This window comes from Podarcis liolepis, assembly GCF_965112155.1.
Source record: "Podarcis liolepis genome assembly, chromosome: 16".
In the NCBI taxonomy this organism is placed as follows: domain Eukaryota; kingdom Metazoa; phylum Chordata; class Lepidosauria; order Squamata; family Lacertidae; genus Podarcis; species Podarcis liolepis.
The window spans coordinates 35,065,422-35,091,733 of record NC_139567.1 but is presented as its reverse complement, the minus strand read 5'-3'; the positions used below and the strand labels follow the sequence as shown (position 1 = coordinate 35,091,733).

Sequence of the window (26,312 nt, the reverse complement as noted above, 5' to 3'; positions counted from 1 at the left end):
TCTCTAAACTAAACAGCCCCAGATACTGTAACCTCTTCTCATAGGCAAGTGCTCCATTCATGCTGGGGAATAACTTGGTGATGGGTTCACCTCTATTACAGAGGAGGAACTTCACAGCAACATAGTTCACAGAATTAAGCTCACTGAGTGCTTATGGTAAGACTCTTAGGCTCTGCACACATTTCCATGCCTCTAGCACCACCTGGCGACCATTTCACTGTGCAAACCTTACCACCAATAAAATAGATGTGAGAGATGCAAATCCATTTTTAAAAAGAAGTCAGAAAAGGCAGAGTTTGGGTTTCTTTCACAAGTGGTTGTAGGCTGAGGGCAGGGTGAGGTTAATAGGTCAATAGGTCTCCCATTCACCCTAATGGCTCAGGCTCCAGTGAGCCTGACCTGCAGTGACTTCCTGCATTGACTTGCAGCAACTCAGGCAGAGGTCATTCCTAACACTACCTGACCTGAAGATGCCAGAGATTGAACCTAGGATCTTTGGGATGTCAATATTCTTGGAGCATCGTTCAGCATAAAAAAGCTATACAGTGGTACCTCGGGTTAAGTACTTAATTCATTCCGGAGGTCCGTTCTTAACCTGAAACTGTTCTTAACCTGAAGCACCACTTTAGCTAATGGGGCCTCCTGCTGCTGCTGCTGTGCCGCCGGAGCACAATTTCTGTTCTCATCCTAAAGCAAAGTTCTTAACCAGAGGTTCTGGGTTAGCGGAGTCTGTAACCTGAAGCGTATGTAACCCGAGGTACCACTGTATAAAAAACAACATTAAAAACATCCAATATAAAACAGAGAAACTTAAAACCATACCAACATCAGATCAACTGTGGCTCAAAACAGAAAATGGAATAAAGCCTCTCGTCGTTTGGTGGGCCTTAAGGATTTCAGTGATAATTCCAATATCACTGGCATTATAATGTAACAGTGGCATAGTGTAGGTTGCTGGCACCCAGGGTAGGGCAAATGTTATGCCACCCCGGTGGATTGTGAAGCTGGAGTGGGGGCATGCATGGGGGGAGCACAGAGCCCACATTGAGGGTGAATGGAGCCCGCCTCCAATAGGATCCTTGCCAGCTGCCTCCATCCACCTGCCCACTAAACCAATGTACCCACTGCTGTGTCTCAGACGCCAGGGCTCCATATCTGTTATGGGGGTGCCCTCAAAAAATGTGTACCTGGGGCCATGGCCCCCTGTCCCCCCCCCAACTATGCCTCTGTAAAGCAATATCCCTCCAAGCAAGAGTTCTCCTCTATTCCCCACCCCATAACAGCTCAATTCCCCTTGTATGGTAATCAGAAAGGAAGCACAAAGTCCCTGAACTTATACAGAGTTCCTTAGAATGGCCACAGAGCACTTCAGGCACTGAAAACAGTTCTCTAAACATGTATTGAAATCACCCTTTTATTGTCTGCATGGATACTGCAGTGGTTCAACAATTTTAGAATAAAATTAACAACATATTAACACAATGCAAACAACTATGCCAACACATAAATCAGCATAAAAACCATCATGAAATGCCACTCCTTCCCCACTTAAGACACTCCCTCCCCTTTTAAGACTCCCACACACAATGCTGGCAGAGAGAGGAGGTGAAATATCGACATAAGTATTAAATCCTGCTCAGCTCTAATGTCCAAAGTTCCCTGGAGAGACGGATTGATTCATAAACAACTCTGAGAATTGTAACTCAGTGAGAGGAAAGGGGGTCACCTAACAATTCTCAGCACCCTCAGCGAATGACAGTTCCCAGGATTCTTGGGAGAAAGCCATGACTATGACTGTCCTTCAAGCTTGCTCTGTAGGCATAGGGACAATAAATGTGTTTAAGATGCTGCCCTGGGATATTAAAAGTACAGTGGTACCTTGGTTGAAGAACAGTCCGGTTTATTAGCTATTCGGTTTACAAACTCCACAAAACCGGAAATAGTGTCTTGGTTTGAGAACTTTACCTCGGTCTATGAATGGAAGCCAAATGGTGGAAGGGCACCGGTGGTGGGAGGCCTTGTTAGGGAAAGCGCGTCTTGGTTTAAGAATGGTTTCTGTTTAAGAACCAACTTCCAGAACGGATGAAGTTTGTAAACTGTGGTACCACTTTATACCGCATCAGGGGCGCCGACTTATAAAAAATATTGGGGGAGCCCACGAAAGCTCATGAATAATAAATAAGCTCATGAATATGCAGATAAAGCGGCGCCGCCTCCTCGTGAGCGAATAGGGGAGAGCGTGCTGTGCCTATTAATCAGCTCCGAAGGAAATTGGGTGGAGCTTTTGCTCGGGAGGGAGGGCAGGAGGCATGCAGCCCGACCCTGTGCATTTTGGGCTGGGGGAGGGGTGGCGGTAGCACTCTGCTGGAGGGGCGCCCGAGATTATTGGGGGGGCGGAGCCCCCCAAACGAATTTTTGAGGGGGCTCGGGCCCCCTCAGGCCCCATGGAGTCGGCGCCTATGTACCGCATAGAGTGTACATCAAAATGTTTCTATGTGCACCAGAATAACTGGACTGATGTCAATGCAATGAACCCCTTTTGAATTAACGAGATGGTGGAATGCAATGCACCCACAAAGCACAGATCAACAGGAGGGGGGAGAGAGAGAGAGAGAGAGAGAGAGAGAGAGAGAGAGAGACTTTGCCTCCAAATCTGTACCATTAAAAGCACTGGACAGAATTATTCCCTAAAGTGGAGATGCAGATATTTGTCCTTGCTCTTTTGCACCTGTTAAAACAGAAAGGGTAGCAACTCTAGAACCCTCACCCCCAACTGGGGTTTCCCAAACTGTTCCAATTAACTATCAGACTTGTATTGCAATTTAGCTTAAGTGAGCACTGCACTTGAACCCACTGGGGATAACGCCACTCTTTCCTCCTTCTCAGATTAAACACCTTGCATGCTAGGATTTGAAATCTTTGCACCACCACCATCTAGCGGCTTCACTAAAGCATAGCAGCTCATATCTGTAAAGAGAAATAAAACAGTTTGTGGCACTGGGTGCTTCCCCTTACCTAAGAAATTGTGGCTGAAAGATATGCATATCGTATTGCTGTTAGCAGTGGAGGCTGCTCCTTTAAGGCAATTGCCCCACCAAATTCAGTTTGCCCCCAAGCCAGCCCTGACCTGCCCACCTCGCCTTTGCAACTGGTCCAGACTGCCAACTTTCTCCTCCTTCGTCTGCCGTGTTGCCCTTGCAGAACTCAACCATGGAGACAATGGGGACAAAACTAGAATTAACTGGCACAGATTCCACCTACCATTGGACTCCCTGCAGTCCGCTGTACAAGTCCTAACAGTCATGAGCCAACACTGGCTATGAAGGAATGGATGATGGGAAATGTTGCAGCCACTCATCCTGGGGAGCTGATGGAAGTGAGCATAGCTTATGCTAAACCTGGTGGACAAATGGTCTGAGATGGTAGAAAGCAACTTATTATTGAAATAGAAGGGTGCAGATGAGCAAGGGAGAGCTTAATGTTTGGCTCACCTGAAACTCTTGCCTAAGGTCCCTTAAGTGGTTTTCCCACATTCAGGTGGTCTGTGGCTCATGATGAATTAAGAGTCACCTGGCAATCTTTGGTGGGATATTAGAAGCCAACAGGCTGCACTCTTTTTAAATATTCTCCTCAGAAATCAGCTTGAGGTCATTATTCATTAACACACCTATTTTATTTTAGGCATTTCTTTATGAAACAGTGTTTGCCTATGAGATGCTTTTCAATGCATAAGTGTGTCAGAGGAAGCTGGGTTTTAATTTGATTTCATGGGTCCTAGTGCAGTTGTAAACATTTAGACTGTTTTAAACAATTCGTTTAAATATAGGTAGTTAAGAGTTTATTGGTTACTAAGGGATTTCTCTCTCACACACGTCCCACCCTGGAATATTAAGGTTAAGGGTAGGTAATTAATAAACAGTAATGATGGTGATGATAATTAATAATGAATCTGCACCTCTTCGGGAAGGAGCTTTGAGTTCATAAAGGGACATGTAACCCCTTGCAATGGGTATTAAGGAGTGTTGCGAGGTGATCTCTCTATGTGCCTTCTCTCAGTCTAAACAAAGGAGGAGAGGAGAGGAGGGAGGCCAAGAGATAGGGATGGGTCAGGCTTGTGAAGAGGCATAGGAGTCTAATCTATGAGGACATGACCTCCTGGGGGTGAGTTCCTGAGCTCATTAGGCCTAACACTCTGCCAAGTCTGTGCAGATCCTGTTCTTGCAAATAAAGAGTTACCTTCATCGTCAAAGGTGTGATTTACTGCTGGCTCACTCCTGTCAGTTGGATACAACCATAAGGGTTTAGTCCGGGGTCACCAACATTTTGGGGCCTGTGGGCATATTATGAATTTTGAGAAGGTGTCATAGGGTCCACTCACAAAATACATTGATATTCAACAGACTGCACAACAAGAACCAGTTGTTGTACAAGAAGTTTTTGCTAGCACAACGGTTGCATTATACTTCTTTGTTGCACATCCTTTAAACCCTGCTATTTTCTAGTACAAGGGCTCTTGCACCCGCGAACACAGAACATTGAATATGACTGCTATTCTGCTAAGTGATTGGTCCAAGGTCACTAAGAGAGTTTCATGACTGAGTTGAGATTTGAACTTCAGGAGTTACTGGGCTGTCCTTTGTTAAGCCAACCACCAGGGATTCCAGAGCAGCAATGGGGCTACCTGTATTGGACCTTTGAGGTCTCTTCCCACGGTAAATTTCTTTGATGCCGGGTCTCCCCAGTCCTTGTTCAACACTCTAACCACTGCACCACATTGTTTCTCTTTCAACCCACATATCGATGGGACTCTGTGAAAGCAGAATGTGGACAGAAGAATGCTGAAGAAACACAAGAGAGATGGTACGTCATCTGAACCTGATGTGTCAACTCTGCATTCAGATGTACACCTGCAGTAGCTTTTGGAAGTATGAACCTCAATGCTGACAATTATGGCAGTGGTTAGTAATATCACGGATGTATCTCTGAGCACCAGCAATGGAGATTTCACTGGCCTCCCAAGCCATGTATTTATTTGCTTATTTTAGAGAAAGACAGCTCCCTTTCAGAAAATGTCTTTAATTTAGAAAGTCTGTTCCCTGGTGGCTGCAGCATGGTTCACCATTTCTCCCTCTTCCTTCTCTTGCTCCCACAACAATTAAACCATCAACATGAACTTCCCTGTCAATGGAGCTGTCTCCTCAGTCCGAGCCAAATAACGCTATTGCTTTGATCAGGAGTTCCTGGGACGTCAACTTCTTTCCACATGACGATGTGAAATTTTAAGCACTACTAAGAGCACATGATTGTTTTATCTTTGGAGCGACAGCGGAATAAGTTACCATTATTATGCTTGTAAAAGCAAAGATTTAAAGATCAGGGGAACAATCTGCTTGTAACCTGTGTTTGAGTCAGACGTCGTCCTTCCCTTGCCTCTGCTTGCATTCCTCTTTCTAAATTCTTGCTTCTTCATTTCTCTTGAATAGCCAGCAGTCGCAGGGAGAAAACCAGGCTGACCAAAGCTCAGAATGAGCTCAGGCTTGAGAGAGAGAAAGATCATTCTTAAAGGTTTCTTCAGCTATGTTTGAAGCAAGAGGAAGAACAAATAACAGGTTCTCTGCATGGAGAAGTTGCAGAAACTGTCCTAACAGCATCCACGTTATAGAAGAAGAGTTTGGATTTGATATCCTGCTTTATCACTACCCGAAGGAGTCTCAAAGCGGCTAACATTTTCCTTTCCCTTCCTCCCCCACAACAAACACTCTGTGAGGTGAGTGGGGCTGAGAGACTTCAAAGAAGTGTGACTAGCCCAAGGTCACCCAGCAGCTGCATGTGGAGGAGCGGAGACGGGAACCCGGTTCACCAGATTACGAGACTACCGCTCTTAACCACTACACCACACTGGCTTTCTTCCCACTTTGATCAGCCTTGGCTTTCTCAAAGAACCCTGCGAGCTGCAATCCCTTTACTAGTTATTCATTAATTAAATTAAATTAATTAAATTTATATCCTGTCCTTCCTGCTGAGTGTTGTTAGGAGACCTCTGTCTTCCCCTCACATGGCTCCAATTCCTCAGAGTGGTTTAACAAGCATTCCCTCTTCCCATGGAACTCTGGGAATTGGAGCTCTCTGAGGGGGCTGCTAACAAGCCAGCACCTTTCACATACTACAATTCTGAAGATTATTTGGAGGAAAGCCAGGGCTAGAGGCGCCACCTTCTCCAGAGGATTGAGGAGGCCCACTCAACATCCTGACATGGCATACGGGGCCCCTATGAACTGAGGAGCCGGCAACCTTGGTTAGGTCTGTTTAAAGTGGCTTGGCATTGCTTAAAATGTCGGAGATCAAAGAGAGACAGCAGGGATTCATGAAGCAATCACTTACCAAACTGGCAGGTACTCTGATGAATGTGACGTTTCCTCAGCATCACCAAAGCTTGAGATGAAAACGGAGAACTGGTTAAAAACCACTCATCCAAAATATAAGCAAGTACCGTATTTTCTGCTATGAAAACAAGAGTACAGCAGCCATTTCTTCCATTTCCCTATTCTTCCACGGTGTGATGGCCTGGGATTCAGACTCAGAGGCTGAACCTGAGGAATTCCAGCCTGCACAGGAGTCCCCGCCTCCAGAAGCAGCTGAGCCGGGGCTGGGGCCTGAGCCTGAAGGGTCCTCACCTGTGCTGGATCCTCAGGTGCAGGCACCAGCTGAGTCTGCTCTGGCCCCTGAGGTGAGGGAGGACCCATTACCTGCAGGTGCTCCACTCTCAGCCCCGTCAGGGGAAGAGGAGGTTGCCTCTGGGTCTGGTAGCCCTCCAACCTCTCCTGAGCTGCAGAGGCTCAGGGCAGAGAGGCGGAGGGAACTAAGTTCCCGCAGGAGGAGTGCTCGACTCCAGGCCAGGAGGGGCGAGTCACCAGTGGACCGGGGCCGCCCTATGCCTCGGGGCAGATAAAAGCCAGTCAGCCCCAGTCCCAGGTTGTGGGAGCAACATTGTTGGTAGCCTGTTCCTGCCTGCACCCTGTCCTGTTCTTCTGCCAGAGTTCCTGACCTCACCCGATTCCCTGCCTTGGACCCCGCCTTGCCTTTGATGGACAGCCTCCATACCAGACCCTCAACCTCGGACTGGACTCAGACCTCGCCTCTCAGTTAGCCCCCGGGACCAGCACACAAAGTTGTCTTTCACATTATATTTGGGGTGTTGCACCATGTAGAAGCTACTTCCGGAAATCTAGCAAAATATATTGGATGTTTGGCACTTGCTTCCACGTTGAGTTGATTCTGGAAATAATTTGTTTGCAGCCCCATTCACTTGGGAAATCGTGGGAGTGAAGGGGAAGGGAGTGCTCTGCCAGCATACAGTTCTTCCCTGCCATTTTCATGGCTGAGTTATTGGAGAATGCCTGTGTGGAAGGGATGGGCAAGTTGCAACATTGTCAACCGAGGACTTTGTCATGCCACACTCACTGAAGTGAAAGACACTGAAGCATGACATGATCTGAAATCCATTGCATACTATGATTTAAAAGAGAATTTCATGAAAATGCTCTACAGGTGGTACTTAACACCTGCAAATCTGGCCAAAATGTATAAATCTAGGTCAAACATTTGTTGGAGATGTAGGGAGGCAGAAGGCACTATGATCCACATGTGGTGGAACTGCAAAAAAATAATAATCAGGGAATTTTGGGAAACAATATATAATGACCTTAAATAATAATGTTTAAATGTTCTTTTCCTAAGAAGCCTGAAGCCTTCTGCTAGGCATACTGAACAATGAAATTCCAGAGAATAGAGAATTTTTATGTAAACAATAGCAGCAGCTAGGATTCAAATCGCAAAGGGATGGAGACTCCACTCTATCCAAATTAGACTGGCAGAACAGAATGTGAGAATACGCAGAATTAGCAAGACTACCAGCAAGACTCCAAGATGACACTGACCTAAATATTTAACAGAGAGTGGGACGTATACAGAGTTTATCTAAAAGAACATTGTAAAAATATAAATTCTCTGACAGGCCTGGATTGACTTTCTGCATGAAATAAGAGAACTTTATAAAATTATTATAACTGAAACAACTTAGGAGAGATAAAGATAAGTGTGTAGTTAATAAATGTAACTTAGGAATCACAATGAGGGGAATGGAAGTCATGTGGAAATTAATCATAATTTTGTTACCTATAACAAGTATCAATTTTGGATTGATTTTTCCCCTCTGTTGATTGTTTTGTGTGGTTTTGTTTTTAAAATCAATAAAGCATATTTTTTTTAAAAAAAGAAGAAAGACATTGAAGCATGACATGCCAATATATTAGTCAAGAAGCCCATTCCATAACACAACAGGTACTGCAGAGTGAAAGGAATGCTAGAACAACTATTCCCCATGTCTGAATACACCACTCTAGCAGGAGTGGAAGACTTCAGTTCTGTTGATGGTCACGTTCTGGCAGGAGCTGCCTACTGGGAGTGGGCAGAGCCACAGCTGGGAATGGGCGGAGTCAATAGATCCTATGGGCTCCCACCAACCTTCCTAGGCCTCCTCTTGAGGGTCACTCCAAACAAAGAAGCGCCTACCAGTTTAGTTCACATTTTTTAATAACATGGCACAGATTTACATTACACAAGTCTTCGCTCATGAGGGAACATGCTGTGGATTGAATGTCGCTTCAGGGTTTTTTGTATTTTTTGTTTCCTTTTCACATAGGATCTAGAAAGGACTTTATTACATACAGGAGAAACAGCAAAAAGATTTGTATATAACAATTTCTTTACAATACTGAAAGCTATCACTACAGTGCCAGTGTACATCCCCCCCGCCCCAGGATTTTCTTACGTCTTTTTTTTTGTCCGTTTTGTCTTGTTCTTTATAAAACACTGCACAACATCTGGAGTTCACAAAATCTGAAGTTTACAACTAAAACTTTTTTAGTTGACTACTAAAATAGAATTCTGATCATTAGAAACAGCTGTCTGTAATTAGACTTCTCTTTTTCTTTTTTGTCAAACAGGAAAACAACTTGAGATACCACTTTAATACACTAGAAGACCAATGGAACTATTTTTTTTATTCCATACATATATATTTTTTTACAGTCCAGTAGTAGACAAGATATTGTAAGCTTCCTGATAAAGTCATATTCTCTCCAAATTATTTCAAAACAGAACACAACGTAAAAAATAAAACTTATGAAAACAGAGGTTTTTCAAAAAGGCTAAAACAATTTCCATTCTTTAAAATTAATATATATTTATCTTTTATCTTGTGGTTCCATTGCCACTGTGGTTAGAACATGCTGAGCTAATAGCAGAAATTACAACCAAAAATAAAAAAATAAAAAAATGAAATGAATAAACTAATCCAATAATTGATTGTGCAAGAAAGAAGTATCAACATACAGTGCAATTGTTTCTGAAAAGCCAGTGCAATCCATACAGGCCTACTCAGAAGTGAGTCCCATTGAATTCAATGGGGTGGACTCCCAGGTAAGCATATATATCACTGCAGCCTAAATGTCTTGTTTAATGAAGCAGATTTCTGCTGACCAGGGGAAATGGGAAGAGAGGAAATGTGCATCCAACCCAAAACAAGAGGCATGAATGGCTGCCCCCCCTCAGTCCCCACAACACCAATGAAATCCAGAATAATCAGACATTTCCAAAAGGAGCTGCGTTAAAAATTATACTGTGCATATTCCTAGGTGCCAGGTTCATAAATACTGCATTTAGAAAGAAATCAGATCAATGTTACCATGCTGCCTATTTATGGCCTGCCACTCTGCAGAATAAGCCCACGAGCTTCCAGAAGTAACAATATATAACAAAAGGAAACAAGAACATTAGTTCCATTGTTTATTTTCTTTACAGCCTGTTCCTGGGACACTGTTAAAACCAGGGCTTTTGGGGGGGGGGGAACTCACAGGAACTCAGTTCCGGCACCTCTCAAGTGGGTGCCATTGCCATTCCAAGAGAATGAGGGAGATGTTCATGGTGAGTTACGGCACCTCTTTTTCTAGAAAAATAGCACTGGTTAAAACCATCACATTTTGGGGAGCAAGGTCCAATGTGGGTGTGCTTTGTCATCACTATAGTCTAGGTGCAGCTAATTTCAGAAAATGGATGGAGTCACCAGGACAAGGCCCAATATCTTGGGGCATCTGAGACATCTCTTTCCTATTCCCTCTGTCTCAACGTTCCTTCAAGTTCAACTGGTGGTGGTTAAGAAGTACACCCCTCCCTTTTTCCAGTAACTCATGAGTTGTTTGGCAATTTAGCACCTTTGGGAAATGGCTTCATCCATCTGGGAGAGGCAGTGGCAGGCAGGGAAGAGCAGGAGGTGATTAGAAACCAGCCAGTGGGATATACAGGTAGTGACTGCTCAGCACCACTCTATGAAGTCAAATGCCTCATTTGCTGAATGGAGTTATGTTAGTCTCAGAGTTCTGGCAACCCTATAGTTGGACCAGAAATTTGAAGGTGACATCAGGGACTGAAGGAGTTGCCCACTGGCCTCAATTAAGAGATCACTGCACATACAGCTGAGCCATGATGTAGCACCCTTACACAAGCAGGCACAATCATTTTTGAGACTTCCCGGGCAAGATACAGGGCTTTAGCAAGAGAGAGAAAACGTAAAACCATGGACAGAAATTTGGTTTTGGCTCTTGGAGACACGAGTTCAGGCCTGGCCTGGCTATGGATTCATTAAGTTGCTTTGAGCAAGTCCTTGCCTCAGACTCAAGTTCCTGATTTGCAAAATGTGAATCCTAGTAACCCGGGTAGGGCTACAACAAGGAGGACGGACATGATCAAATACTGTACAACACTTTGCAACTGAAAAGCACAAGACAAAAGTGGTAATAAGCAGCAGCAGCAGCAGCAGCAGCAGCAGCTGACACTAAAGTTCTGTTTGCTGAAGTTTGGATGGCTTACTTTTTTCATCAAAAAAGGTGGCAAGCAGGTGAGAAAAGTATGTTCAGGGAAAGTATGACTTCTAAGTGGGTGGTTGAGTTTGTTGACAAGGCTCCTTTGAGTTTAAAAGAGGCTTTTGTGAAAAGCCCTAGAATTCATTGCATAGCTGAAGGGATTTAGCTGTCATATAACAAGAGTAATGCTGCAGGCAACTCAGCAGTGGCCTTGCACGCCATTAAAAGTCTGCAAAGAGCACAGTTTAAGAAGTATTAATGTATTATGTTACTTAGCTTTCTTTCTATTTACATATTTACAAAGTAAAGCTTTCATCTTACCCATTTTGCATAAATGACCCATTAACCCATGAAGTAATATGGGGGGGCGGGGGGAGGAGGAAACATCTTGCAGGGAAAAGAAAGATCTACAGTTTTCATCATTTTAGCATGGGGGGAGGGGGAGAAAAAAGAGGGAGCACTTTGCTTTTTTTAGAGCCAAGATACTGACTTGCAGCATCTTACTCCTGGTGGGGGGTGGGGTGGGGGTTCAAAACAATAGAAAAGAATTAGGGGGGCGTAAAGAAAATGCATCAACTTTTTTGCCTAAAGTTTCTGAAAACATATAATATACAACCCAACATAATATCATCGCCATTATTATTTTTTAAAAAAACCAACAAATATATTTGCACAATTGAGTCTATACATTTTTATACAGTTGGGTCATAACCAAAGTCTAAATTTATTGAGTAAGAAGATCTGCACTGACATTCCATTTAACAAAATGTCCTCTCCTGGTCTGATTCTGTTTGCCTTATCGTGCTTCTATGTCCTTGAGTGTGTGTGAGGGTGGTCTGTCCCGCATTTCTGACGACAAAGGGGTAGTCCTGCGTGGGGAGCTAGGTCTAGGTCCCAGAGTCGAAATGAGAGGGGGAGGGGCACTTAGAGCCGCCGTCGGGGGGCTTTTATTGAGGATCCCATTCTGAAGTCCTGAGGAGGGGCTGACCCTGGGATAGTGCATGCTTGGAAGTCCTGGGGTGATTAAGCTAGGGTGAGGCAAATGGCCGTCCAGAGCTGCAGGGTGAACAGAGTGAAGCCGTACGTGCTCATAGTCCTCTCTGAGCATGTGCAACCTCTCCCTCTCATCCAGGTGGGCCCCCCTTTCATGCTCACGGCGAGGGTCGACTGAAAGTGGGTGGTGATGGTGACTGTAGTCATGTGGCTCTCTGTCCCTGAACGACCTCTCTGCATCATATAACCTCGGTGCAGAAAGACGGTGCAATGGGTCATTCCTCAGGAGAAACTCTCTGCCCAAAGGGTCTCTCCGGTGGATATCCAAGTCTCGGTAGGGATCTCTCAACGGATCCCTCATTGGGTCCCAATGGAAGGAAGGGTAAGGGAATCGTTCGCTGCCTGGAATTGGGCTGATCCCCATAAAAGGTGTCATCATGCGAGTCCTGTCTAGACCGCTGATATTGTTCATGGGATGGATGCCGGTGACACCCACAGACATGGGCATTGACACCAAAGGGCCTGGATGAACATTGGAGGTGGGCATTGGTGGTGGTGGTGGTGGTTCAGACGGCCTGTGTGTCTGTGGAGCTTCAGGTGGGATGTCATGATCCTCCTTCCTTTCCTCCTTCACTTTAACTTCACTGGATTTCTTCAGACTCTCATACGCAGGCTCACTCTTTTTCTCGGTATCTCGGCTAGAGGTGCTGTTAGGTCTGGTGTTCTCCACCACAGCAGGCCTGGTATAGGGTGACGGTACCCGAGATGATTGCTTAGACTCTTCCAGTGGCCTGCTCTCATGGGTCAGACTTTCTTTGTCTGAAATATAGTTGTCCTTTGCCTTGTGCTCATCAACGTTAACATCTTTCCGAGGTTCGGACTGATCCCTCTCGCGCTCTTTGGGTTTCTCTTTTTCCCGTATCTCTGGGTTCAGGTGGCTCCTTATCTGCTCAGCTGAGCTACGGCCATGTCCAAGGGAGCTCACAGAATGGACAGGTGCAGGAGAAGGATGGCTGGAGTGTCTTTTCTCTATACTCTCCCTAGATGAAGGAAAGCACAACAGTTATCTGTTGCAGGACATTACAGAGAGTAGAGGTCTAAACCCAAAGCTTGCAACTCATTGCTCAATAGCATACACCAGGTGTGGAGAACTTTTGGCCCTCCAGGTATTGCTGAACCACAACTTCCATCATCCATGCTTGCAAGGGCTGATGGGAGCTGTAGTTCAGCAACATCTGAAGGATCAATTGTCATCACACCTACCATACACTGAAGTTTCTTTAATTTCAGTAGAGTTGACAACTCAGAAGTCCAAATGAGTTAGTGAGTTAGGATGGCAACACACACTTTGTTGTGTCCTAGGACAACAACAATATTTTCTATAAGAAGAGTCCTACTGTGTAAGATAAAATTTCTATCTAGTCCAGGATCCTGTTTTCAAAAGTATCCAGCCAGATACTTTCTCACAAGTTCAATTGGCAGGTGTCAACCATCTGACATGTCTCCCAGTAACTAGTTTTCAGTGGGACGCTAACTGTGAACATAGAAAGCTACCTTTCAACTTAGTCATATGGTGGGTCCATTTAGCCCAGAATTGTCTACACAGTGACTGCAAAAAGCTCTCCAGACTGAACGTGGGACCTTCTGCATGCAAAGCAGATGCTCTACAAATGAGTTGTGGTCCATATCTATCTATCATCTATCTATCATCTATCATCTCCTACCTCTTCCCACCACCCCAGGAGATAATAGATAAAAGTAATTAAACTATAATGGAATTAAAACAATGCCAAAACAAATCTATTAAAAAACAGATAGTATAATTAAAAAAAGCAGTTGGTTCCCTAAAGCCTGAAGGAACAGTCTTCACCTACAACAAGCAGGAGCTACCGCTAGTAAGCCTAGCAGTAGCCACTGAGAAGGCCCTCTCCTGCATCCCTATCAAACATGCCCATGCAAGAGGTGATCATGAGAGAATGGCAGTATCACCACCTGGGCTGGTTATAAGTAGATGGGCAGGCAGGTTGGAGCTGGCTCAGAGCAGCCTGAGCTTGTTGGGACAGTGCCCTATTTGCCCTCTTGGACCAGCCTCCACTGATCCAGAGTTTTCTCGCAGAGCCTGCCAATCAGGGGGGCCAATACTATGGCTGCAGTTCCGTTCTATGTCTGAAGAGGGCTCTGCAGCCAGTCAGCGTGGCCGATGATTAAGGAACTTCTGGGAAGACCTGGTAGTTGCATAAGTAGGAATGACAAGCCTCTCGGCTCCTTGCCCCGGCGTTGCGCTCAACGATGCTCAGAAAAGTGTTCTTTCATACCTGTCTTTGTCATCTTTACTAAGAGAAGAGTCTCCTTTATCTACATCTCTATCTCGCTCATGAGCTGCAGCAGACGAACTGCGTTCCAGCTCACCTGGCTTGAGCCAGGGCGGAGGGGTCGGGAACGAAGGAGGAGTTCGGTGCAGGCGGTTCCAGGGCTCGTGTGGGTTGCTAAAGCTCTGCATACTGGGGCAATCCTTGTGGCCGAACATAGTGTTGGGCGCTGAAATGGTGAAGGGGGGGAAGAAAAAAAGAAGAAGCAATATGCTCAGTCGATGGTACTTACCAATCAAACCCAACCTTTTTTTTATTTTTACAGCACTCAGAGTTTAAAATGAATACATATATTGGGGAGCTGGAAAAAGGAAAGGAGATTAACAGATAAGCATTAGCATTGGGTAATCCTCACATTCGGAAGGCAACTTGCCATTCAATCTTATTTGTGCATTATGCATCTGTGAAAGAGACTGCCTTTTTGAGGGTGGCACATCAGCTTTGGAATACCCTAACCCGAAAGGAGGTAAGATGGGTATTGTCCCTATATCCATTCTGGATGCCTTATTTGCCCAGATACTCCATCATTTTGGCTGGTTGGGTCATTTCGGTCTTCAGATTTCATATTGGGTTGTACCTAATCAAGTTCTACTCAGACCCACAGGACTTAATGGACTTGAAGCTAGTCATGTCCATTAATTCCACTGGGACTGGACAAGTGAATTCCAGCAATTTTTGCTTTTCTTGGAATTCTCTGACATCCTTACTTACTAGTGACACAAACACTGGAAACCAAATATGGCCTCCGATAATTTGGTACAGTTGGAATATTTGGGGTGTATTCAGAATCACAGAATTGTAGAGTCGGAAGGGACCATAAGGATCATCTAGTCCAACCTCCTGCAGTGCAGGAATCTTTCACCCAACATGGGGCTTGAACCCATGACCCTGAGTTTAAGAGTCTCATGCTCTACCATCTGAGCTATCTCAACTAACTTCTGCTCCACTGAAATGAATGGAGCTAGGTTAGTCGTTAATTTCAATGGTTCTGCTCTTTGCATGACTTGCAGTGGATAACAGCCAAGTCAACTAAACTTCATTCAGAGTAGATCCAAGTTAGCAATACCCAATATTTTCAATTGGTCTACTCTGAGTTGGATTAACATTGGCTAGAACTCCGCTTTGTTTTCAAACACTTATACTGTGGCTTTTCTGTTCACAGTGAGCAGCTGACACAACTAGAGAAAACCAAAGGAATAGATACATTAAGAAATAAGCAACCATAATGGTCATTCATCACAAAAACCTCTGCAGTGGCAGAAAAAAGGACACAAACAGAGTAATACAAGGCAAAGGCCCATCAGGACAAACAAAACAAAACAAAACCAAGAAGAAGACGACAGTGGAAAACTCGGAACAAGATTGGACCAGCCATGGCTTCCCCCAAGGAAAACTGAGAATTGCAATCTATTACGGGTGCTGATAGTTGTTAGGAGACCTCTATTCCCTTCATAGAGCTACAGTTTCCAGAATGATTAAAAATCAATCCCTTTTCCTAGGGAACTCTGGGAAATACAGCTCTGTGGGGGGAATAGGAGTCTCCTAACAACTCTCAGCATGCTTAACAGACTAAAGTTCCCATGATTTTTTTTTTTTTGGGGGGGGGACTATGGTTGATTCAAGTGGTATGATACTGCTTGAAATGTATAGTGCAGATGGGGCCTTGTATAAACCCAAATCCAGAGTCTCTTCAGAGTCAAAGATGAGCCAATTTAACACCTGTTCCATGATTTTGGGTTCTCTCAGCTAGCTGTTTCTTTTGCCCACACTGTATCCAAGACCAATGTAGTCAACCACTTGCTAGAATTTGTTTTCCAACTCAAGGGAGTAGAACAAATTCTAGCCCTGTCAATGGCCTACACTGGAAACAACCCTCCAGTCTCCATCTCATAATTTTCAGAAACATGAAAGCCTATTTTTCAAAAGTTGTGGATTTCTATGTTGGTTAGCATGATTTGCAAGCAAATCCCATTGTATAAAAGCCCTTTTAAATATGACCACTTTTTACTTTAGTAGCTTGTGAATGTACCAGAACTTTCCACAATTTACAAAACATTCATAAAAGCAGGAGTGCTATATATGCTATATTACTTGAACCTTTATAGTTTGGGGGCCGGGGATGTAGGTGAAATTTGACTGGATCAGGCCTGAAAACAAGATATAGCAGCTCACCAGAAATAATGCAAGAGCATCCAAAGTCCACAAATTCTTCTCCAGAATGGGATTGCCCCTTCTTTGAAAAAAATCACCCTTTGGTATCCTAGGGTTGGCATGCAAAACTGAGTGAGGTGTATATCCTAGAACAGAATAGCTTGGCCTCAGTTGTTTTCCTGGGCTACTTCAACACACTCTACTTGGGGCTATGAGTCTACTCTGAGTAGGCCTTGGTTGGACTCAACTGTGCATTTCAATGTCTGAAAAGAGCCTACCTTGGGTAATGTCTCTTCTGAAAATTCTCTTTATGGTGAGTTTTCTTTAAATAAATAAACCCAGCCTACCCCTGTTAACATTTAGTACAACTTACCATGTGAATTGGGGACCACTGTTTGCCAGCACTATTGATGAAGGGATTTTATGGTGTGATGGCTCCCCCAATGCACATGGTGAGTTCTTTTACATTTTATGACTCTCATGTGTATACCCAGTTTCAGTTGTTATTATTATTTTTATATAAGCGATACGATTTGAAATTTCACTACTTCAGACTGCAGGCAAGACATCACGTCAATGAATGCTCCATGCATACAGAAGGCTAGTATATCAAGTGAAAGGACAACATGCTGCTTTTCTATGTGCAGCAGACTTCTTGTGTATGTGTAGAGGAGCATGCATGCATGTTGAGCCCCCCACATATAGTCTGAAGTGCTGCAGGAGTGAGGAACCTATGCCTATAACTCTATAACTTATTGGACTCCCAACTCCTACCAGCTCACCCAGCATGGTCAAGAGGGTGGTCAAGGATGCTGAGAATCCAGCGCTGCCTGCAGGGCCATTAAGATCCTCATACCTGCCCTAGACTCAGGTTCTCCATACCTGTGGGAACTAGGCCAAGGAAGAGGGTTTCAGGAGGCCCAAGGGTTTTGAGAAACAGAGGCAGTCCTCTCTTTTTTGGGGGGACACCAATTAGCCATGGGTTAGCATCCTTGATGATAATGCAAACCAAACACAGCCACAGCTGGGAGAATTTACTCACTAACGGCAGGGTTCCCGAGTCCCCCGAAGGCATTGCCGCTCACGGCTGCAAGGCTGGTGAACGTCGTGGGCCGATTAAATGTCTCTGAAACCAAATGGAAAGAGACTAATGGGAAGGGCGTTACCTATGATGGAGCATTTGTGGCTAGATGTGTGTTACAAAGAAAACACGATGATCTATCCCAGGCTTCCTCAACCTCGGCCCTCCAGATGTTTTGATACTACAGTTCCCATCATCCCTGACCACTGGTCCTGCTAGCTAGGGATCATGGGAGTTGTAGGCCAAAAACATCTGGAAGGCCAAGGTTGAGGAAGCCTGATCTATCCAATGCTAGCTCGACTCAAGAATAGACCCATTGACATTGATGGACATGGTTAATATAGGTCAATGGGTCTATTCCAAGTAAACTTTAGGTGGATACAGCATTCTTCCCAGGGTCACCCATGGATAATTTGGGTAGGTGATTCCTTTAGGGTGGAAGCCCTATTTTCATCCCAGTGTCCTGCCTCATAACCCCCAATATAAGAAAGAAGTGACCTCTCCCCAGTTCCACCCAATATTGTCTCATAATGCTTATATCCCTTGAGTTCCACTCTGCTTGTTTCCCAGGAGGAACAGCAGATTTTGAAATGTCAAAAGTGGAATGTGTGTGTGCACTCTCACTAAATAGCAAAGGCCTCGTTCACACATAACAATAAGCTACAGTCAGGAACAAACCCTGGGCAGTTTCCAGCGCACTCATTCCATTAGCACAAGGATTTACTCTTGCACAACAGAAACTTCTTCCCTCTCTGCCTCCACATACATGCTCCCAAAAATCTCTTTCAGACCTTATTATAGAGCAGGGGGAGGAAGGGTGGGATTCCAGGGATCGTTTAAACCAGGCAAAGGTTCTCCTATTGATTCTACCGGCAAACCTCATGATTTTTTTCTTTCCCAAAGAGGGGCAATTGTAGTCCTACAGCAGCTGCACGGAACCTTTGGCCTTTCAGATATATATAATCCTCACACCTGCCTCTTTTCCCCTGCTGGGTATTTTTTCCTCTTTTGGCTCTTTTTAAAAAAGTGTATTTTGTTTCACTCCCTTCTTTAAGGTGCTGCCCAAATGACTGCGAATTGAAGAACAACGTGAAAATAATATAAATATAATAGCACTCCTGAATATGTGAATGTCACGAGATGCCCCCGCCCCCATGAAGTGTATCTGCAGGGCTGAAATGCAGAAGATGAAGCAGAATTTCCAGGACTAGGATTGCAGGGAAATAGCTGGACACTCAGACAAATTTCCTAATTATAAGAGCTATTTGATGAGAACTGATGGCCTCTGGAGATGGTGCGATCTCCTTCACTGTCGGCATTTAAATAGGGGGGTGGGATTGATAAACCATTTTGGGAGTTGTAGCTCTGTGAAGGGAATAGGGGTCTCCTAATGACTCTCAGCACCCTTAAACTACAGCTCCCGGGGTTCTCTGGGGGGAAGGCATACCTGTTTAAAGTGGTATGATGCTGGTTTAAATATACAGTGGTACCTCGGGTTACGAATACAAATACGATATCTTTATTGTCATTGTCCCATACAGAACAATGAAATTGAAAATCTACATAAGACATTCAAAAACCCCTAAAAACTCTTAAGAACTTAATTCGTTCTGGAGGTCCGTTCTTAACCTGAAACTGTTCTTAACCTGAAGCACCACTTTAGCTAATGGGGCCTCCTGCTGCTGCCGCGCTGCCGGAGCACGATTTCTGTTCTCATCCTGAAGCAAAATTCTTAACCCGAGGTACTATTTCTGGGTTAGCGGAGTCTGTAACCTGAAGCATCTGTAACCCGAGGTACCACTGTATGGTGCAGATGGGGTCTTAGAGTGAGCCCATGTTGTGACGTCCAGATGCACTCTGGCTCCCTTCAGTCGCAGTCAGCATAGCTAATGTACAGCAACATCCGGACGGCATCGTGTTGGCTCCTTCTGCACTAAATCATGTAAAAAAATGCTCTCAAGGGTGATGGGCCGATCGCCACAGTTGCTTGGCAGCTTATTACAAGTTGGTAATGCCTACTTACCTAAATGAGCAGCAGGGTTGAGGAAGTTGCTGTGATGGGGGTGAGGGCCAAAAGGGGGTGCGGCTGGGTGGGCAGCACCTATCAGGGCAAATTCAAAAGCAAAAATAAAACAACACTTGAATAGCGGGTTCAGAAAAGATGCATAATGCCAAAGTATCACAATGCTGCAAGCAGGTCCTGTCTTCTAGAACTGAGGGGTATACTGTATACAGTGGCACCTCAGGTTAAGTACTTAATTCATTCTGGAGGTCCATTCTTAACCTGAAACTGTTCTTAACCTGAGACACCACTTTAGCTAATGGGGCCTCCCGCCACCGCCGCGCTGCTGGAGCACGATTTCTGTTCTCATCCTGAAGCAAAGTTCTTAACCCGAGGTACTATTACTGGGTTAGTGGAGTCTGTAACCTGAAGCGTCTGTAACCCAAGGAACCACTGTATCGAGACCTTCCCTTGCAGCCCAGTAAACAGTTCGATGAAAAAATGCTGACAAACGTGTTTATTTTCATTGGACGCTATACACGGGTGTTTCTGGCAAAACTAGGATTGCATTCCAAATTTGGGTCACCCAGATGCTGTGTTGGTCTTGTCACCTGATCCCATGCAGATGTATCAGCATGTCTCTCTACAGGAGGCTTTCAAGAGACTCCTTTGCTGGAAGTATTTAAGCAGAGGCTGGACTGCCTTCTGCCAGGGATGCTGCAGTCGCATTGCACATTGTAGATCCTGGGATAACCAGCTTTTAAGCCATGGTTATGCATGGTTCTGAAATTGCATGGGGAGTCTGCACAAGTTTGGAACGCTCATTGCGGCAAACATTCAGCTCCCCACACGTAGAGGGTGGTGAGGCTCTGCAGAAAGGGTGTGACTATGGGTGTGGGCCCACTCTCATCCACACTTGATTCCAATTGGAAGTGGAGGGGAGCAGTGAATCATTGGAAAGATTTGCCTGTTTGGAGCTATCCAGGGTCCTGAAATTCCAGCCTGATCCTTCCTGACGAAGACAGCTTCAGGCATCCCCAAGGACTCATAGTCAGGAGTCCTTTCGGTTTTCCTTCAGAATTGCTCTGAGAAGACTGGCCACATTCCTTACTTGCCTTTTCCACCTTTTATTTCATCACACAGCACATATGGAGTTTGCTCCCAAAGGAGGCAGGGACAGTTACCAACTTGGACGGCTTTAAAATAGGATTAGACAAATTCATGGAGGACAAGACTAACAAAGGCTACTAGCCATGATGGCTATCTTCTGCCTCCACTGTTAGAGGCAGCAATGCTTCTGAATACCAGTTGATGGAAACTGCATGAGGGCAGAGGGCTCTTGTGACTGGGTCCTGCTTGTGAGTTTCCTCACAGGCATCGGCTTGGCCACCACAAGATGCAGAACTCGGTGGGTCTTTGGCCTGATCCAGCAGGCTTGTACTATGTTCTTCAATAATGGATCATTGATATGCATACTCACTGGCTGCAGAGAAGAGAGTGGAGGGCCGAGCTAAGTCATGGGGATGGTGGATGGCCCCAAAGAGACTAGGACCTGGTGGCCGACTCAGAAATTCAGGTTTCAGGCCAAAATCCAGTTTATGGGGATCTGATTGCATCTGTTTCTGTAATAGGAAAAACAAACAGGAAACAAACCACAATCATGAACAAGACATTGGCCCAGCCCAGTGGAATGTTCTGCCAACAGAGATTAAGCAGATAGCTTTGGTTTTAGTCTTGAAACATCTGCTGAAAACTTTTCTATGCCACCAAGTTTATGCATGGAATTAAGAAAATATCTATGGGTAAGAGTTGATCTTTGATTTTAATTTTTTACACGGCTTTTACTGTATGTATGTTTGAGGTAAACTGCTTTGATTAATTTTTTTTAATAGTAGCATACAAATATTTTTTATAAATAAATCAATAATGAGCAAAATACAGGGGAACATAAAGAGCTACCTTAGACTAGGTCAGACTACCTAGCTCTGCTCTAACTAGCAGTGGCTGTTGGGAAGCAAAGGGTCTTCTCCATCATCTGCTATGTGATCTTTCTAAACTAAGATGCCAAGGACTGGACATTGCACCTTACTATACAAAACACATGCTCTGGCTGTGTAGCTTTGGCCCCTCCCCCTAAACATGCTCCTTTGTATTCCCTTAGGAAGGTTTCACTTGCCCAAAGGGACTCACCTTCACTTTCTGTTGATGATGGTATATTTGCCAAGCAATATGGACATGCATAGCGCACCATTTTCCTGGTTTCTGTAAAAGAAGCAAAAACACAAGAGGCTATGAAAATGACACCACTTAGCCATAACAGTAAGATCTGAGCCTCTTCTCATTCAACAGCCATTACTTTTTACATTAAATGCCCTGCCTTTCTTCCATTATGAATCTTAAAATGGTAAAAATCTCATGGTTGTAAAATCTCTCATGGTTGTAAAATCTCTCATCCAATCCAAGCCCTGGCCAGACCATGACCTGCTTTGCTTCAGTTGCACTATGCCAAGCACTTTCAAAGCCATGCACTAAGAAAATAATGAAACAGACTGAGCTGGTGAAGGAGACAATTCAGACATTAGAAGTGAGCATAGAGTGGTACTCTGCAAAGCTGGAATGAGAAATCTGTAGCCTCCAGCTGTTGCGGGATTCCAGCTCTCATTAGGTCCAGCTAGCAATGGTCAATGACGATGAGGATCAAAGTTCTACCACATCTGAAGTGCCACTGGTCTACAGTAGATCCCTGTTGTAAAGCTCTTACTGATTTACTGGTAAGTGGGAAAGTGGAATCTGGCTACTTAGTGAGGTTAATTATATTATGCCCCTACATGACACAGTAAATTCACTTTCCCATGGGTCCGAATGCTGCATATGATTGGTGCTTCTATGGCTGCATTCATCTCATGTTTGCTTTATAAGAGGGAACCCTATCCTAAATGGCGTTCCACATACACTCAAGTCAAAGTCCCAGTGAGACGACTTTACTGTATCAATGTGGCAAATGTTTGACTGCACACATCACACTCCAATAATAATAATAATAATAATAATAATAATAATAATAATAATAATAATAATAATAATTTATTTGTACCCCACCCATCTGGCTGGGTTTCCCCAGCCACTCTGGGTAGCTGCCACAGAGACCAAAAATACACTAAAATCCAAGTCTTCAGTAGTTAAACATTTTGTTGTGGGGATGCAATAAGCACACTTTTATAAGGACCTGGCAAAAATGTGAATTTTGTGAATGGGGTGCATCTGCACATTTCTGCCTTTTCCAGAAAGGTGATACATTCATGTTCCATATCCTGACATTGCAATTCTACTCAGTGTACCCTTGAGAAAGGCAAGCTCAAGTTCTCATAATCTTAGCTATGAGTCCTGGAAGACCTGCTCCCTGTCTTGCAGGCCTTTTCCCACCTGGGAGGGCAGGTTCCTGACTGACTCCATCTACAAAAGCTGAGGCTGCTGAACAGACCCTTGGGTTGGGGTATTGTTTGAAGGGGGTTGTTGCTGATATTGATATTTTTTTTTGTATATTTAATCTTTAGATCTTATTGTGATTTTTGTGGAAATGGTTCAATTTGATTGTGTATTTTGGGATGCTTTATTTATTATTTCTGACTACATTTGTTACATTGTAACTATGCATTTTTTCATGTTGTAAGCCACCTTGAGAATGGTTTTAACAATGGAAAGGTGGCATGCAAATAAAATTACATATGCATATTTGTATGTATGTATGTCATCAGTTCTTTCCAACTGGATATACAACCTTCAAAATGGCCTAATAACCAAGCAGCTCTCTTTATTCCAAGTTTCACTCTCATCTTCCACATGCAACCTCTGTCCTTATGAGGCTAAGCTGGACGTAATACGAATCCTACCAGATTTGACCAAAAGCCTATCTAGCCCTACATATTGCTTTTCACAGTGGCCAACGGGATGCCTCTTGGAAGCCAAAAAGCAAGATATGAAGGCAATAGTCACCCCCCAGCACCTAGGGCATGGTTTTGGACTACAACTCCCATCACCCCTAGCTAGCAGGACCAGTGGTCAGGAATGATGGGAAAGACAGACAGACAGAGGTCAACCAAGACTTAGTGGCCTTCTTACCCTCAGCATAGGTCTGAAGGGATCTGTCAACTGCAAAGAGAAAGAAAGAGGGAAAGTCAATAAAGGAAACCTTGCCACTCAAACAGTTGCTCATCTAATTTGCATTGCTTCACTTGGGAGAGTGGAAATTAAAATATTAGCATTTTCATTTCATTTGTAGTCTCTTTCAAAGTCTTAGCAGGCATGTTGCTTCATCTTGACCAGGTGTGGGGAGGTTTTTACTCTCCAGATGTTGCAGAATTGCTGCTCCCATCATCCCTGGTCATTGAGGTTGATGGGAGTTGTAGTTCTGCAACATCTGGAGGGCTGCAGGTCCCCCATACCTGATATTAAGGGTAAATTACTCCCACGTTCACTCCTTTCCATCTCTGTGCCAACAAAATCTGGAAGGACACAGATTCCCCCGCTCTGCTCTGCAGGATTTATGCTTCCAAGTGTTGACAACCTACCAAACATGGCCCCCAAGAGGCATTCTGGAGTTTGCCTGCTAATTCACTCAATTTAGAACTGTAAAATATGAAACAATGCAGTAATTTTTTTAAGTGACCTTTTGATGGACCTTTTGAAGATATAGAGGAGGGCAGTATTTTGTAAGAGGCTTACTTTTCCACACACAATTGCTAACAGAAAAAAATTCAGTAACTATTACAACAGGAGGAGCAAACCCCCCTCCCCCGTTTTGTTGGACCATAACTTCCATCATTCCTGAACATTATGAGGGGTCTGATAGGAGTTTGAGTGAACCACAATTTTGTTGGACCTCAACTTCCAACATCTTTGTTGGAGACTTCACTCAGCAACACCTGGAGGACTCCACTGTGGTTAATGCTGGACTGCACATACCCCTCCTCTTTTAAAACCAGCTCCGAGTCACCCAATTATAAAAAAGCAAGTCAAATGATACAGACTGGTATAGACTGGTTGCTCTGTGGTGCAGATTTTCACACTGGAACAAATGTGGATAAAAAGGATTCATACAAAAATACTTTTCGACTCCCTTCCCACCCCCTCAAATCCATTCAAACCCATGCTGAATGGGAGGGCTCCTCCTGGGTCACAAGAAGAGGCCTTTTCTAACCCTGCTACCTGAAACGTCATTTAATTAGAGGTGTCAATGAGTCTTCCCAAGACCATACATGGTCAGGTGCTCCACATCGAGGATGGCTAACATCATCATCCTGACCCTGACTTGAAGACATCTGGAGGACAAAAAGTGTCAACTGTGGAAGTGCTGAACCTAAACCCAGGCCTCAACACTGAACCTGAGCTGACGTGTGTCAGCCTTGACCCTCTCCCTAAAGCAGAAACCCCTGGAGGCAGAAACCCATAAGAAACAGTCTCCCAAGAGCATTATGCTTTTCAAAGCCTGCAAAACCTTTGAAAGAAATGCAGAAGGCTGAGATGTAAGAGCCTCTAGGTCAGAAGTCTTCACCTTTAAGCCTTTCTGCTATCCTGGATGTGGGTGGAGTCTTGGAGGTGAAGACTGGTCCAAGAGCAATGAAACACCTCGGCTGAGCTCTAGATGTAATCACAACACCCTGTCTGCTTGGAACTATCTGTGGTCCTGATACTATAGTCCTATGCTCTCTGGCACCCTCAGGTTATCTGTCACACCCTGTGCACTCCCACTCACAGCCAGTCCACTTAAGGACCATGAAAGTTAGACCCTGTGCTTTATGTTTTCCAAATTCCACACTTTCTCAATTTAAGCTCAGATCAAATAGCAATAAGGGACGTGGGTGGCGCTGTGGGTTAACCCACAGAGCCTAGGATCAGAAGGTCAGCGGTTCGAATCCCCATGACAGGGTGAGCTCCCGTTGCTCGGTCCCTGCTCCTGCCAACCTAGCAGTTCAAAAGCACGTCAAAGTGCAAGTAGATAAATAGGTACCGCTCTGGCAGGAAGGTAAACAGCGTTTCCGTGCGCTGCTCTGGTTCACCAGAAGCGGCTTAGTCATGCTGGCCACATGACCCGGAAGCTGTCTGCGGACAAACGCCGGCTCCCTCGGCCAATAAAGCGAGATGAGCGCCGCAACCCCAGAATCGGCCACGACTGGACCTAATGGTCAGGGGTCCCTTTACCTTACAAATAGCAATAAACGGTGGAGTTAGGATAACCACCTCAGCTTCATTCATCATTCAATGGTTGAATGGCCCTTGGTTTGAAGAGGCTGTAACATTTTAGAACTTACCCTGGGATCTTTCTGCAGTAGGGTGTGTGGAACAGCTCCAGGTCTCGCTGCAACATCAATAGGATTCGAAGTCTACAAATGTCACATACACAGAAACAACGGCAGTGTAAATTTATGTGCAAACTTTTAAACTTTTAGAAGACCTCAAAAGAATTAGTTAGGCAGTAAGTGAGGGTCTCCATAAAAAAAAGAAAGGAACTGAAGAGTATTTATCCATCTATTCATTAGTTACAGCAGAGATGGAAACGTGGTGCCCTCCAGATATAGGGACTACAACTCCCATCAGCCTCTGCCAGTATGGACAATGATCAGGAATGATGGGAGTTGGAGTCCTGAAAAATCTGGAGGGTCAAGGTTCCAAACCTTTGGACTACAGTTTCATGTACTCAGAAATGTCATTTCCAGAGTGCCTTGCCTTGGTGCACACAGAGTCATAATTTCTGTCCTAGGTTAAAGACGGTCTTAGGTTAAATGAGTCATAGATCTGTT

General features: G+C 44.5%; 2 protein-coding genes across 7 annotated transcripts in view; both read right to left on the bottom strand.

The window, feature by feature from the left end:
• Positions 1–26,312, bottom strand: part of GTF2IRD1 (GTF2I repeat domain containing 1) — a 1,520,245-nt gene that overhangs the window by 322,285 nt on the left and 1,171,648 nt on the right. The gene's annotated exons all lie outside the window — the stretch shown is intronic.
• Positions 8,575–26,312, bottom strand: part of AUTS2 (activator of transcription and developmental regulator AUTS2) — a 658,278-nt gene continuing 640,540 nt past the window's right edge. For 5 of the 6 annotated variants that reach the window (XM_083479523.1, XM_083479525.1, XM_083479524.1 and 2 more), the window contains 8 exons: positions 25,824–25,895; positions 23,635–23,664; positions 21,706–21,777; positions 20,996–21,137; positions 19,537–19,614; positions 17,475–17,558; positions 14,228–14,450; positions 8,575–12,952 (listed from right to left, as the gene is read on the bottom strand). In XM_083479523.1, coding sequence (XP_083335649.1) covers positions 11,716–12,952; positions 14,228–14,450; positions 17,475–17,558; positions 19,537–19,614; positions 20,996–21,137; positions 21,706–21,777; positions 23,635–23,664; positions 25,824–25,895 — 1,938 coding nt within the window. In that variant the 3' untranslated portion in view covers positions 8,575–11,715. The remainder of the gene's footprint in view (positions 12,953–14,227; positions 14,451–17,474; positions 17,559–19,536; positions 19,615–20,995; positions 21,138–21,705; positions 21,778–23,634; positions 23,665–25,823; positions 25,896–26,312) is intronic. The other variant, XM_083479527.1, reaches the window with a different exon arrangement.